The sequence below is a fragment of the Neomonachus schauinslandi genome, chromosome 6 (assembly GCF_002201575.2).
Source record: "Neomonachus schauinslandi chromosome 6, ASM220157v2, whole genome shotgun sequence".
NCBI classification, from domain to species: domain Eukaryota; kingdom Metazoa; phylum Chordata; class Mammalia; order Carnivora; family Phocidae; genus Neomonachus; species Neomonachus schauinslandi.
Genome location: NC_058408.1, coordinates 56,195,677 through 56,210,264, shown reverse-complemented (window position 1 = coordinate 56,210,264; position 14,588 = coordinate 56,195,677). Strand labels below are relative to the sequence as shown.

General features: G+C 43.3%; 1 protein-coding gene across 2 annotated transcripts in view; it reads right to left on the bottom strand.

Annotated features, from left to right (window-relative positions):
• The window catches only part of SCYL3 (SCY1 like pseudokinase 3), a 41,287-nt gene extending 34,524 nt beyond the window's left edge, over nucleotides 1-6,763 (bottom strand). For both annotated transcript variants that reach the window (XM_021682825.2, XM_021682823.2), the window contains exons 1-2: nucleotides 6,326-6,763; nucleotides 1,438-1,656 (exon numbers count right to left, since the gene is read on the bottom strand). In XM_021682825.2, coding sequence (XP_021538500.1) covers nucleotides 1,438-1,602 — 165 coding nt within the window. In that variant the 5' untranslated portion in view covers nucleotides 1,603-1,656; nucleotides 6,326-6,763. The remainder of the gene's footprint in view (nucleotides 1-1,437; nucleotides 1,657-6,325) is intronic.
• Nucleotides 6,764-14,588: the final 7,825 nt, after the last annotated feature.

The following is a 14,588-nucleotide window of genomic DNA, read 5'->3' as shown; positions in this document are numbered from 1 at the left end:
AGAAGCAAAACATTTTATCTTTTGCAAAATCACAATAAAAAGTATTAATAGTACCTGGACGGGATGGAAAAGACAAAAACATGGTCTTACCAAAAAGCAAAATTACTTAGCAACGAAATAGCCAGCTATCTTTTTTACCACAATTAACAGAAAATGCATCCCAAGGGGAACATTTTCTTAGGCACCATAACTGTTAACTTCATGCCTGATAAAATAACATCAAATAATGAACTGATGTGATCAATAAAATGCTGAAATTGTATTACTAATAGAGATACATACTAAAACCCTTTATAATCATTAAAAAAGGTAAAAGCCATTTAAAAAGACCTATGAAATAGATATCCCTGTCTCCTACTTATTGCTAGCACGAAGGGACTCACGGTAATACAGATCATAACTCTAACAAAACAAAGCTCTAGGTCCATCTGAAAATAGCGTGCCAGCCGTTAACACTGAACAGCCACAACTCTGCGTCCCCTGAAGAACCTTCCCGAAGATAATCTGAATGGCTCAATATCCAAGGAAATACCAACTAATACCAACTAATGCCTGTTTTCTCTAATTCAAAATGACACTTAGGATTGCTCTATTGAATTATATTCCAAGGTACAATCATGTTTCTGATAAGAGGCTGGGGTCCCCTGACAGTGCCCTTCCAGGAGCAGTGGCCAGAAGGTGCAAGCTGGGAGGACCTCTTCCCTGAAGAGGAAACTGAAGCCTCTAGAAGTGAATGATCTGACTAAGGCCCCTCAGCAAGAACTAGAGCCCAGGGCCAACGTTCTTTCTGGGGTGTCCAGCCCAACACTCCAGCTCAACAATCTTTCTGGGGACTCACAGTACCTCGGGAAAAGAAAAAACAGTAGTCACAGTTTCTAAAATATTTTATTTCTAGGTCCATCATCAATATACTAATGGTGAGCACAGCATACCGCACAGAGAAGTCGAATCACTATGTTGTACACCTGAAACTAATGTAACATTGTGTGTCAACTACATTCAAATTTAAAAACTAAAATACAAAAATTAAAAAGTTAAAAATTAAAATAAATAAAAGAATAGATCTTACAAATTAAAAAATATACTTCCCAGAATGTCAATACTCAGAGGTTTTTGCTAAGCTAGAGTAACTTCCTTTACCTCATATTAGCCATAGAAAATTACCTTCTGAACTTCTCACTAAAAAAAAAAATGATGATAAAAGTTACCACACCGAGTTTTATGAAGCCTTTTGGCTATATCTGTGGTATCTGACTGTGTCACGCAAATTGGGAGATTATCCCATGAAGTAAGGACAACTATGTTCTTAAAGGATATGAATAGAAACAGTATTCCTTATGATCTTCCTCCTTTGACCTTTAGTAATTTCAATTTCGTATTTTTTAATAGAAAACGAGAGGGTAGAAAGCTCTATGAAGCCGTCACCCATCACCGTACCTTGGCAGCTTTGTTAACTTTGTCTTCGTTTTCCCTCTTATACACGAAGACGGAAGCACATCTGCCATCTTGCAGAACAGCGGGGTAAACGGCAAGCCCAGAGGGTAAGGTGAAAGGTGGCTCCTTCAGCGCATAGCTCTTCAGAGCACTGCTCTCTGATCCCATCCCTTATGCAGTGAGGTGGTGCTGCAGCTCCTCCACAAAGCCAAGCAAGCAGAGCTGAAAGGAATCAGAAAACACCGTCCAACATGAGTCTCTGTCTGCAACACGTGCTGGAGATCCCAGGGACCCAGACCTGGCCACTCAAACCCACTTGTTTCTCCAACCCTCATCAACTAGGCCATTTGGCAATAAAAATGGCAAATGCTCAGCCAGTTGGCAGCCATGCTTGTCAAGGAACCACCAACAGCTCTAGAGAAAATGCACTTAAACGCCCCCCTCCCCTCCCACGGAGACCCTTCCAGAGTGCCAGAGCAATCAAAACCAGGGTAAGATCATCTATGCTCCCTAACCTACGCACATACCCTGCCTCACAGGAAAGGGTTACAAAATCTGATAATTCATCAGTGAGAAAACTTCTGTATAATAATACATAGAACAATAGCTTAAAATTATAAAAAGAACATTACAACCTAGAGAGTATTTCTAACAATGAGGAAAAACATGCTAACAAGTGCAGAGCTCATACAGGCCAAGCAAAGTAGTGCGAACACCAGCAGAACAAGAGGAAAGGAAAAAGACAACTCACTGAACACAAAGGGCAGTGACCATAACAAAGAGTACACCCTCACTGCTCCTCACGCTCACGCTAAGTACAAAGGGGACAGTGCAAAACTGTATCATCCCAAATGCTAAAAAACCCACACATGCATAAAATTCTAGAAAATGCAAACTACCCTACAACGACAGAGAATAGATCAGTGGTTGCCTGGGGTGGGGTCCCAGGTAGAGGGACCAGGGAAGAGGAGAGGGTTGCGGAGGGACGTAAGGAAACTTTGGGGGGAACAGTCATTATCTTGATTATGGTAAAGGGTGACTATAAATACCAAAACTTACAAAATCGTACACTTTAAAGTATGTTCGGTTTATTATGTATCAATTACACCTCAATAACTCTGTTTCAAAAAGAAATGTTATAGATCTATGTCTCCATCTATGCAAGCATCTACATAGATACATACAGATACATACACAGAAAGCCTTGAAAAAACATGCTCAAGTATTAATAGAGGTTTGCGGTAGGTGTCAGATCACGGGCAATTCCCAGGCAGACAGACAGACACGTGCCTGCACCTCCCCAGTCTATTACAATAAAAACATATCTTTCTCTGCAAGGGGGATACAAATTCCCATGGTTATGGCAGGACTGCGGACGTGGCGTCCGTAGAATAGCACAGGGCTGCCCACCGAGGGTGGCAAGCACCTAAGGAGGACACGCAGCCTCCCAGGTTCCAAACAGCGCTGCCAGACCATGCCATTTACCATAAGGATCCAAGAGCCTGAAGATTTACGTGGAAATTTCCCTATTTTTCAATGTTGGGTCAAATGTTTTTAAACCTGTAGAGGCCAAACTATGTATGTTTACAAAATGTGTTCTGGCTTTACCATAGCGTAAAAAAATAAAACTTAAAGAGGGTTCTTAACTAACTGGCAATGTAGCAAGAAGTTGCTAGTTCTAAATAACACGGCCAAACATTCTACAAAGAGCTTTAAAATTTTCAGTTAAACAAATCCCATCCTTTAAATAAATATACACCCAACAATCATACACAGACCCACTACTGAGATTTTTTTTCCACTTTAGTGAAGTTCCACACAACACTCTGTGTTACCAAAGTATGAAAGTATGTGCTCAAGACACATACTTAACATAGAATTCCAAGTGCCTACAGACCCACATACATCACTGTATAAGGAACACAAACGTACAAGCGCTAAAGCTATCTAAAATTGAAATTATTCAAAATCCAAGAATACTTCTGAGGATAAGAACTAAGTCGTCTTTGTAACAAACCCACTGAGCTGCTACCTACTCTACAATTTATCTTAAGAACAGTAGGAGGAAAAAAACAGTATTAAAAATGCCACGTATCTCAACTATATGTCCCAGTCTCTATTAGGACTACAAATAAATAAAATTAGTGTTAATGTAGGCTCACGGGGAAAAGCAACTACTGTTAAGTCCCCCGTTCTGGAGATGGTGTGGTGCCTGCCCTACTGTGACAATCCCCCCGCTGAACTGTGAGGGTCACGGTCAGTACTTGGGTCTTGCTCCTCTCCTCTAGGGCACAGTTAATGGGTCAGGCGCCTTCCTTGGGCCAAAGGCCAGTCAATGCACATATGAGCCATCCCTAGGACCCATGGCCTGGATGAAGAGCTAATGGCCAGATCCTTGCCTGCCTCAGGAATCTGAATGAACGAGATACTCCATTAGCTGAAGGTAAAAGGATGCCATGAGGTAGAGTCAGGGCTATGGTGAGCCAAAGCCACCAAGAAGCAGAAGCTTGGCAAGCAGAGGAAGGCAGCTGACAGCAGAAGGAAAAGCCAAGGCTGGGAGCAGCTTAGTCAGATTTATAGGGGCACATTACTACCCTCCATCTTGAGGCTTTGGGACGCAAAGCTGCAAATCCATTTCCTCCCTGCTTCGTTGACACCCCTACAATCAGGGGGAGCCAGAGGTCCACCGAGGTAGCTCGAAAGGGTCAATGTTCTTTGAAACCAACTGCCATTTCAGCAGCAGAAAAATCTACTCTATAACTCCCGCGTCTGTAAAACCAGTCAGACTAGAGGAATTAGTCAGAGAAGGGTTACTTTGAAAAGTGTGTATCTGAGGCTAGTCTAACTTCGTTCTCTCTTTGCCACAAAATACAGCTCTCCAAAATCAACACATAAGGAACTGCAAGAAAATGAAAATCCTCTTGGCAGAATATCATGGTGTTTGTTTAATTTTAATATTAGTCCCCAAAGGAGATAAGATGGTCACCAGGATTGAGGAGTGATGCTCTGGCGGAATGAATGGAAGTCAGCAGAGGTAGAGCAATGGACATTTACTTAGTCACTTTTTTTTTTTTTAAGATTTTATTTTTTTTGACACAGAGAGAGCACACACAAGCACACAAGCAGGGGGCGTGGCAGAGGGAGAGGGAGAAGCAGCCCCCCCCCCACACACACACAGACCGAAGCAGGGAGCCCAATATGGGCTCCATGCAGGGCTCATCCCAGGGTCCTGGGATCATGACCTGAGCTGAAGGCAGACGCTTAACTGACTGAGCCACCCAGGCGCCCAACTCAGTCATTTCTAAATAGCAAAATACATCCTTGTGGGAACACTGGGCTTTTCAACATCTAGAGTTACGAAAGCTTTACGAGGTTCAAACCAGTAATTTTTCTTAGCAGTGTATATTTTGGGCTTAAGACACTAAGAAATACAACTTAAAAAAAGAAAGAAATGACTCCCTTTCTTGAGAGAAAGAATGCCATTTTACTGTTTTGAAAGCACGATTAACCTTGACAGAAGTCTACCAGTACCAGGAGTGCAATGCTCTCAGAGTAGTGGGGATTACAGCCTACGTCCACTGCAAACTTTATTAGGTGACAATAAAAAGATGTGTTGACTGCTTTGAAATAAAAAAGTCACAAGAAAAAAATTCACAAAAACACAGAAAAGGATAGTCTAATATTGTGATCTCAGTATGGTTATTTTGTAGAATTTACCATCCCCACTCTCTATAATAAAAATGCTGGGTAGGCAGTTTCTGACTTGAATAGGCATCAAGGTCTTCTCTTTAAAAACTGCTTCACCTATCTTCGTCCATCCTTTTGCTTACTTGGGCAGCACATCACATTTCTGGGCCACCTGTGGATTATGCAAGCGCTTGTCTAGGTCACCGGGCAACTCACACACTCAACTAAGAAATCCATGTCATCTGGGGAACTCTCTCTTCTTCCTCAAAATTTAATCTAGATGATCTTTGTTCTAGCAGTCTCTGCTTGGAGGTTCCAAAGACAATGGCTTGCACTGTGATTTCTAAGGACACCCTATACTGATTGATATTTTGTTACCTGGTGATAACGTTACCTTGGCCCTTTACTTTGATCTGTTTCAAGTATATATTCCCTGTATTGAACTCAGTCCAGCACTGCTAGCTGACCAGCAATACATAGTGAAGCCTTTATGGACCAAAAGAACTAAGTATGATTTCAGCTAGGATTTGAGATGTTACGTGGATATGCACACAGGTCCTTAACTACAGCGAACGGTGATTCCGGAATTCAGGACCCGACTCAGTATTCACATGGTTTCCTAAACACACTCTTCCAAGAAATGTTTCATCTTTATTCTAAATAAAAACCACTATGCAAGCACAGAGCCAGCTCGGCCTCCGGGGGCCCGGCACTCGTCCTGGAGCAAGAACGCCGGCGGCTTCCCGGGGCGGGTGCGCCCCCCGGTTCCCACCAGGGCGGCAGCGCCGCCCGGCTCCGTCTCGCCGCGCACACTCGCCCGACCCGCGGCGGGGAGGGCGGCCCGGGGGCCAACGGGGTCCCACCGCGACCGCCGGGGGTGGGCGGGGGCGGCGCTCCCGCCCGCTGGCCCCTCACCTTCCACACCTGCCCGCGAGGCCCGGCTCCGCGGCTTCCTTCGCTAGCTCCGGCGGCCAGCAACGCGCCGGGCGCGGGTCGCCCGCCAAGCGCAGATCCGAAGGGCGCCCCGTAACAAGCAGGGGAAGACTGAGCGGAGGCGGAGGGCACAGCACAACTGGCAGCGGCGCCGCGCCCAGCGCGGATCCGCGAGCGGGGCGCGCGCCCACCGCCTCCGCTCCCGGCCCGGCCCCTCCCCCGCGGCCCGGTCCCGCACTGACGAAGGAAGCGGCGCAAGGCTCCCTGTTACCTGCGGGAGGGCGGCGGGGAGGCGGCCGAGGGTCTTGGCTCCGGTCCCCTCTTCGCCCCCTGTTGACACCAACCACCCTCGCCTACCCTGTGAGGCTGTAGCTACTACACCCACAATCTTCGGGGGGTATGCTCCCTCCGACACCATAGAGATGGGTCCGGAAACCGGACAGAACGCCAGCCTCCAGCCCTCAGACGCCACCACTGAGGTGAACGAACCCGAAACCGAGATAGAGCGGCCGCATAGGTGACTCTCAGGCCGAAGCCATCTTGCGTGTGGGTGCGGGGGGCCGGTCGCGGCTTGACTCCCTGCTCCCAGCGGCCTGGTCTGTCTGTGAAGCTGTTTCCTTTCTTGGCGTTTCAGTTGAACTCGCAAGTTTGTTTTGATTTCAATTTTTAGGCCTTTAGACGCGCAGTTCTAATTTGATATCCGCCCGAACCTAAAATGGCCGCTGTCACCTCTAACAAATAGTAAAGGGGCGGGGCGCAGAAGAGAAGTATGGAAATTGGCCTGGACCTTTAGGAGAGTGACGTAGCTCACCCCCGCGGCCGCGATTGGTTGCGCTGCGTGGGCCGAAGTCGTGCAGAACGCCGCCCGAAGCTGGCGGAGGTGGAGGTGGTTCCGGCTTAAGCCATTGAGACGGGAAGTTTGAAGTCACGCTTAATTGAGCGAAGAGTAAATTGGGACTGATCATATTAATAGTACTTATTAGTAATATTAATGGTTTCTACTTAATAGGATGTTGTGAGAATAAAGCGAATATACCTAATAGTTTTGAAACGACTTGACTCAAAGTAAACTGAGTTTTCCCTGTTCTCATCGCTACTACTTAATGCTCTACAACCTCACTGTTGACGGCTGACCTAAATAATTTGATCATCCCAAACTTTTAGGTTCTTTCTGGTAGCTGAAAGGTTTCTGGTAGCTGAAAAGGTTTAAGATGGATAAGCATCCCACAATTTCTTCATGCGGTTAAGTGAAAATAGGCCAAATTTTGCTCCTTATTCAGAAATGTATTGAACAAATGTTTATTAGGAAGCCGACATACGGTATTTAATCCGCTGGATAAGCTTGACAAAGGCTGAGCGCTCTGTTCTGGGTCAGGACTGTCCTATAGAAATTGAATTCAAGCCACATTATGTAACTTTAAATTTTTAGTAGCCACATTAAAAACAGTAAAAGAAAAAAAAAATGAGGTAAAGTTAATTTTAACACATTTAAACACAATCTATCCAGAAGATTGTCATTTAAACATGCATTCAATATGAAAAATTGTTGAGATATTTTACACTTTGGTACTGTCTTCAAATCTGATAATGTATTTTTTTTACAATTTGGACTAACCATATTTTAATGCTCTGTAGTCACTTGTGGGTAGAATACAGTTCTGGGCAGAGTGACCACCACCTTGCACTAGAAAGTTGAGAACCAGAAGAACAGTGCTCCAGAGGCAGGATTCTGTTATCAGTGTAGTCAGTATCTGGCAACCAGAAATCTTCCAGACCAGTGGTAGAGCCAGCACCATTAGGGACGCAGCCTCAAACGGCATCTCCAAAGGCTGAGGACACCTTGAATTTTCAGACCCCATTTATTCAGATGTGGAGAGTATTTTCTAAAACATTTTAAACAATTCATCTATCTTGAATTCTTTTGGAAGTCCATTTGTAGTATTCATCATGATAATTAATAAGCTGTTATTTTTGCCAATAAATACCCGTTTCTGACACTCATTATGATAATTAACAAAACATCCGGTGTCATCAGAAATCCAAATGGCTAAAGTATTTGTAGTTCCATCTCTGGAATGTAGCCTTTCTAGTATGATTCAAGCTAGCTACCTCTGGAGTGTGGATTCCTGATTACCAGAATGCTAGCTGCTTCTAGGGCATAGCTTCAACCAATTAACCCACACAGAACATTATACTGTCAATGCTGAAATAATTTAAAGTTGACAACAGACATCATGATATCCATGTTGTACGGAATATTGGCCTGTTTTGTAAACTCTAAACACTATACAAATGTTGCTGAACATAAACCTCATGTTACATATTTACAAACATATTAAATTATTAAATTAAATTATTATTAAATATTCCACAAATATTTAACATACACCTTTCCTGTGTCAGGTACTGTGCTGACCACTAAGAAAAGAAGGAAGAAGAAGACACAATCATTGCAAAAAAGTGGGCTCAAGGGGCCCAAATAAAACATTTTTTTTTTCTTTTTAAGTGATAGAGGATGTGTGAGTAGCTTAATGCTAGAAATGTTATCTTAGTTTTGCAAAGTACCCTGCCCCACCACCAACAACCTACAAGTTTCAAGCCACTGTTATCTGAAACTGGACATGAGTTAAATGACTACACTTTCCTGATTCCTCTAAGGCTTTCCTGACATTTGCTTCTTGTTTACTTACTCAATACAGCAAATACTTTATAAATGTTCCTGGTGTACTGGCCTCTGCTCTGCAGACTGGAAACATCAGCAACAAAGCAAGATTAATTCCCTGTTCTCACAGGCCTCAAATTTTAGGGGGCTGATGGGTAAGGGGAGAAATAGACACTAAGCATATAAATGAACAAAGGTAAGTTTGTATAATGGTAAGTTCTATTAAAAAGTAAAACAAGGTGTTGAGGAGGAGCAATTCTACTCTGCCCTTCAAGATTCTTCTAGCTGTACTAAGAATTAAGTTGACATGAGAAAATCAAACAAGTTTAATAACATGTATATCTCCTGTACACATGCGAAAGACTCAGGAAAACTAAGTAACTCACCAAATGACCAAAACCATCACCTTAAATACTATCTCCAGCTAAAGACAGAAGGAGTGGAGGCATTTTTGGAAGGGGGGCATTTTTGGAAGGTTACCAAGAAAAGCCCAGTAAACAAGGATAAGGTTTAAATCCATTCCTTTTCCACTGATAACAGTTTCTAGAGATGTAGGGTCATCCCTCTTTTGTGAATGGAAATTTCCCTTCTACATGTAAATATCTCTTACAAAAGAGTAACTTCTACTCAGTTTTCAGAACTCCTCCTGGGTCTGCAGTTTCTTAAAAATAATCAGTTTAGAATAATCAAATATGCCAAAGAGGCATATCTTGGAGTTTAATTCACTTAAGCCAGACATCAACAGCATGTCACACATGAGGAAACTGATGTACAGAGAGGTTATGATAGAGTAGGCAGTTAGCTAGATATGCTCAGGGAATAGGACATTCCAACCATTTTTCTAAAAGATTTTATTTATTTATATATTTGAGAGAGAGAGAGCAGGAGCACAAGCGGGGGCGGGGGGAGACAGAGAGTGAAGCAGACTCCCCACTGAGCAGGGAGCCCAATGCGGGGCTTGATCCTAGGACCCTGGGATCATGACCTGAGCTGAAGGCAGATGTTTAATGGACTGAGTCACCCAGGTGCCCCGAGACTTTCCAACCATTAAAAAGACAAAAATCCAAGAAACTGCCAACCACCACCAGGTCCAGGGCACAAAGAACTGGAAAAGACCCCTGGAGGATATGCATGCATTCTTCCCTATAACCAGCAGCCCTACAGTAACCTATAGCTTCATTATAATACCTTTACATTGCAGTTTTGACCCCTCCTAGGGAGGATGGCTGCCATGACAGTTCTGACAAGGGCCATATAGGGCCAAAACTCCCCCTCTCAACAACTAGGAGGAGTCCCTTAGATGATTGGAAGCACCCTTGGTTGGAGACCACCCTAGCTATGGAGACCACCCATAAGCCATGCCAGGATAAAAAGAAAAGACACCCAGAACCTCAGTATGGTTGCCATCTTGAGAGTGTACCTGCACTTTTGGATTTTATAATAAACTCTTGCTTACTTGAGAGTTTGGCTCTGAATTCTTTCTTGGCTGAACTCAATAACCAAAGTCAGCACGGAGGCCAGGAAGGAACCCACCACTAATAGTTAAGTCGAACCAAGTCACACAGCTAGTAATGTCATAAAATAGTTTGCCTATAGATTTCATATTCTTAACCATGGTAGCATACTGCCACCCTAATGTTTTAGTGAGCAAAAAGGTAGGGAGAAGACAGGAGAGGAAAGGGAGTTACTTTAGATAGATGGACCTCCAAAGAGAGCATCACTGAAAAGGTGATTAACTTGTGACTCTGATATTTGCCTGAGAGACTTCATTCTTCCTTTTTAAAAAATTATATTTGAATGGCTTCTTTCTCCTCTACTATAGGTTCCACAAGGAAAAGAATCTCTGCTTTGTTCATTGTTTGATCCTAGGTGCCTAGAAAAATGCCTAGCACAGGAGCTCAACAGTATTGATAAATGAATTGTTACAAAAGAAAACCACAGGCCCAAAATGGTGTCACTTTGGTTGAGTCCCCAAACCAGGCCTTTACCTAATCTAGCTGCAGTTTCAACCTTCCCCAGTAAAGTAGCCTTAAGGAGTTAGTCAGAAATTCTCTGATGGGTGCCAATGAGTCTGCCACATGGACCCTCCATCCCTCACGGGAAGATGAGATCATCTGCATGATAAGCTCCCCCTGCCCACCCCGGGCACCTGGGTGGCTCAGTCGGTTAAGCATCTGCCCTGGGATTGAGCCCTGCATTGGGCTCCCTGCTCAGTGGAGAGCCTGCTTCTCCCTCTCCCTCTGCCTGCCACTCTGCCTACTTTTGCTCTCTCTTTAGCTCTCTGTCAAATTAATAAATAAAATCTTAAAAAAAAGGCCCCCCCTCCCCCACCATTCTCCCTAAAGGAAAGTGCCCTTGCCTGGAACTATCCTTTTTTTTTTTTTTATTTTTTAGTAATAACTTTCTTGCCCCACCCTCCTTCCTATAAAAACCACTTTATACAACTGCTCAGAGCTCCTCTCTACTTGCTAAATGGGATGCTACTCCATTCTTGAATCCTTTAACAAAGCCAGTTAGGTCTCCAAATTTACTTGGTTGAAATTTGTTTTTTGACAGAATGAATAGAAGTATTGAAAGATATGCACACAGTCCCTGTGTGGCATAGGGACAGAGGATTACTTCTTTTGCATTATGTACCTGCATATAGTTTTATGTGTTACCATGAGCATATGTTACTTCTGTAATTCTGAAGTTAATTTAATAGAGGAATTAGGAGCTGAAATGTAAACTTGGATTGGAAGCTCTTGCAGTCTTACATGTATAAAATAGTGCTCATGATTCTTCCTTATGTGGTAACAATGTTGGGGGCGGGGCACGTAATAGCAGCTGCAGAGCATTTGATAGGAATGACTAAAGGATCCAGCATGTGCACATTTCCTGATGAGGTTAGATGACAGTTGAGTTAATGTCACACACTCAAGCCAGGAAATAGTGACATGTGATTCTCTGTTACTTTCTCAGGTATCTTTCAAAGCTGCACTTCTAGCTCAGGATAAGTTAAACATTATTCACCCTGTTTCCCTAAAAATAAAAGTCCCTGTTCCTCGCCACTCCCACGTGTCTTCCGGAATGACCCACAGGTTACCTGAGTTACTCCCCCTGCTCCCTGCACTCACCCCAGTTTGTGTTCTAAATCGAGGAAGCAGCAGCTACTTGGAGTAACTCAGTGTTCCTGGGGCAAAGGGATTCCATAAAGAGACTGTCCCATGGTCAGCAGACATTTTAAAAACAAGTGCACAAACAGAGCCCAGAGATTTCAGAGCTCCTCCTACAAGCTTTTGCCCTCACTTTTGGCACCAAAGGTTTTAAAAATTATTTTCCCTTTTTCTCACAACATCTATTTTCTTCACCGATCCTCTTGATTCTTTCATTTATTTCTTTTTTGCACTGTATGGGGTAAATAGAGTCCAGGGACATTGTCAGGGGTAAAGGCCACACTGGTGTGTACAACCAAGTGGACAGGACAGATGCTTGTGTCCCAAGGCACCAGGAGGGCACCTGCTGCTTCCTGCTTGTTTGGTAAGAGGCGGGAGCAGAAGAGGAAAGGTTTATGCGCCTTCCTTACTTTCTCTGAGAAACAGGAAAGCAAGAAAGACCTAATGGAATCAGAGAGGTGCTGAATCAGAGTAGCCCTACACAAAGTATGTAAACAGGGCATTTTAATAACAGGAAATCAGAACCAAGGAAGGGCACTTACGCATTATATGAAAATGTGATCACACTAAGAGAGTTTGGGGAGAGAACAACTAAAACAGAGGAAGATGCCATCAGATGAACTCTCACAACAAAGACAGGGCTGGGGAATAAGACTTCATCAGGTTTCGGAGCAGGGCTCAATGCATTGGAACTCTTCTGCTCCCCAATGGCTAGAGTGATGAATGGATAGACAAGATGTGGCATATCCATACAATGGGACATTATTCAGACATATACAAAGTACTGACACATGCTACCGCCTGGAGGAACCATAGAACATTATGCTATGTAAAAGAAGCCGGACACAAAAGGCCACATATTGTATGATTCCATTTTGATGAAATGTCCAGGCCAGGTAAATCCACAGAGACAGAAAGCAGATGAATGGTTGCCAGGGCCTGAGGGTAGAGGGGAAATGGGATTGCCAATTGGTATGGAGTTTCTTTTTGGGGTGGTGAAAATGTTCTGGAATTAGATAGTTGTGGTGTTTGCACAACCTCGTGAATATACTAAAAAACACTGAATTGTACATTTTTGAATGGTGACTTTACAGTGAATTATTTCTCAATAAAAAAACCCATGTAATGTGTGTGAGCAGCCACACCTGTGTACATGAGGGAGCATGGATATCATTTTCATCAAGTCAATGTGCAACAGTTGTAACAAAGGAGAACTCTACATCAATAGCAGGTGCCTTGTGTAATATTCTGTTACTGTAACCGAAGTAACAGGAGTTCCCACCTTGGTGAGTTGCAGATAGAAACCACATTAGGTGAAGTTGTTGCACAAAGTAAATTTATGTGCAGCAAATAGAGAGATCATGGGAATGGCTTCCGAAGCTGTGACTCCCAGAGCAAGGGTGGATGGGCTCCTTTTATTTAGGGTTAGGATGAATATTCAGATAGGGAAACCTTGTCATGGGATGTAGAGGTGGGCATAAAGTCACATGTGTGCCTTAAGGAGACATGCCTATACACACATTTTATGTTATGTGAATGAGGCTTGCGTTCCTCCTTGGGTGGAGATTTTAGTATTATATTGAGGGTAAAGGTAGTTGTCAGTCATTCTAGAAGTCACTCCATGGCCCATCTGTGCAGTGGGCATCAGAGGTTATACTCAAACTGGTCTGGGTGGTCTGGACCAGCTGGAGGCCTTGTCAGGGCAGTCACTATCCCTGGAGGGGCAGTTTCAGTTTCCATTTGCCTGAGTTAGGAGGTCAGCTGGAAAGAAGTGCTTAAGGAAAAGTGTGGGACAAAGGTTGGTGAGTACAAGCAGGTGGGCAGTAAAGGTCAGGTCTTGGAGTCTAGCTGGTGACATTATTAAAAATCAAGTGTCAGAAAAATGGAAAATCAATTGGGAATAGTCATAAAGACAGCATTAGAAATACTCAGAAATGAAACAAGTAGCTAGACTCAACTAATTTCAATGAGAAATGGTTGATAAGCTTGGCCTCCCTTTCCAAAATATTCCATTGGATTTCTGGACTCTGCAGATACCTTGAGCTCCCCAAGCTTGTATGGGTCTCCTTTTCAAGATCACTGAATTAAAACTGATACCTTCATACCCAGCATTGGAAATAAATGAGCTCTGAAAGTTAAGCTAATTGAAAAGCAATGAACGCTTCCTTAACTTGCCCTCCTGGGGCCTAGGCCTTGATGGGCAGCTCCATGTCCCACCTGGTGCAAGCTGTAATATTTGTGCTCTGTGGGGTTCGACTTCACAGTGATGCACTAGCCCAGTGCTCATTACACAGCAGACTTGAGACACTGGTAAATTGTAGGCAAGAGAGAAAAAAAGCTGACTCATAAGAGATATTAATTCTGCTTTTAAGTAGCAGTTACCATCCTCCAGATTCCAGAATCACTTACTTTAGTTCCCCAAACTACCGACTTAGCAAGATTAGAAGTCTTGGAAGAGAAAAGGAGTGGAGGAGGTGATGTTCACATTAAACATTTCTTTTCATGGTTAATTAACTGCAGGGTTTCTATATTGAGTGGTCATGAGGATCAAGTAAAAGTATTTTTTTTTTTTTGACACTGCAAAGTCTTGTATATTAGACCTCTGGTAATCAAAATATTTCTAAATGCCTTGAGAAATCATGATTTGTAGTAACTGATAATTTTGCTAAGAGATGAATTTAAATTATTCACACTTCAGAGTGGTACATTGTTTTCCA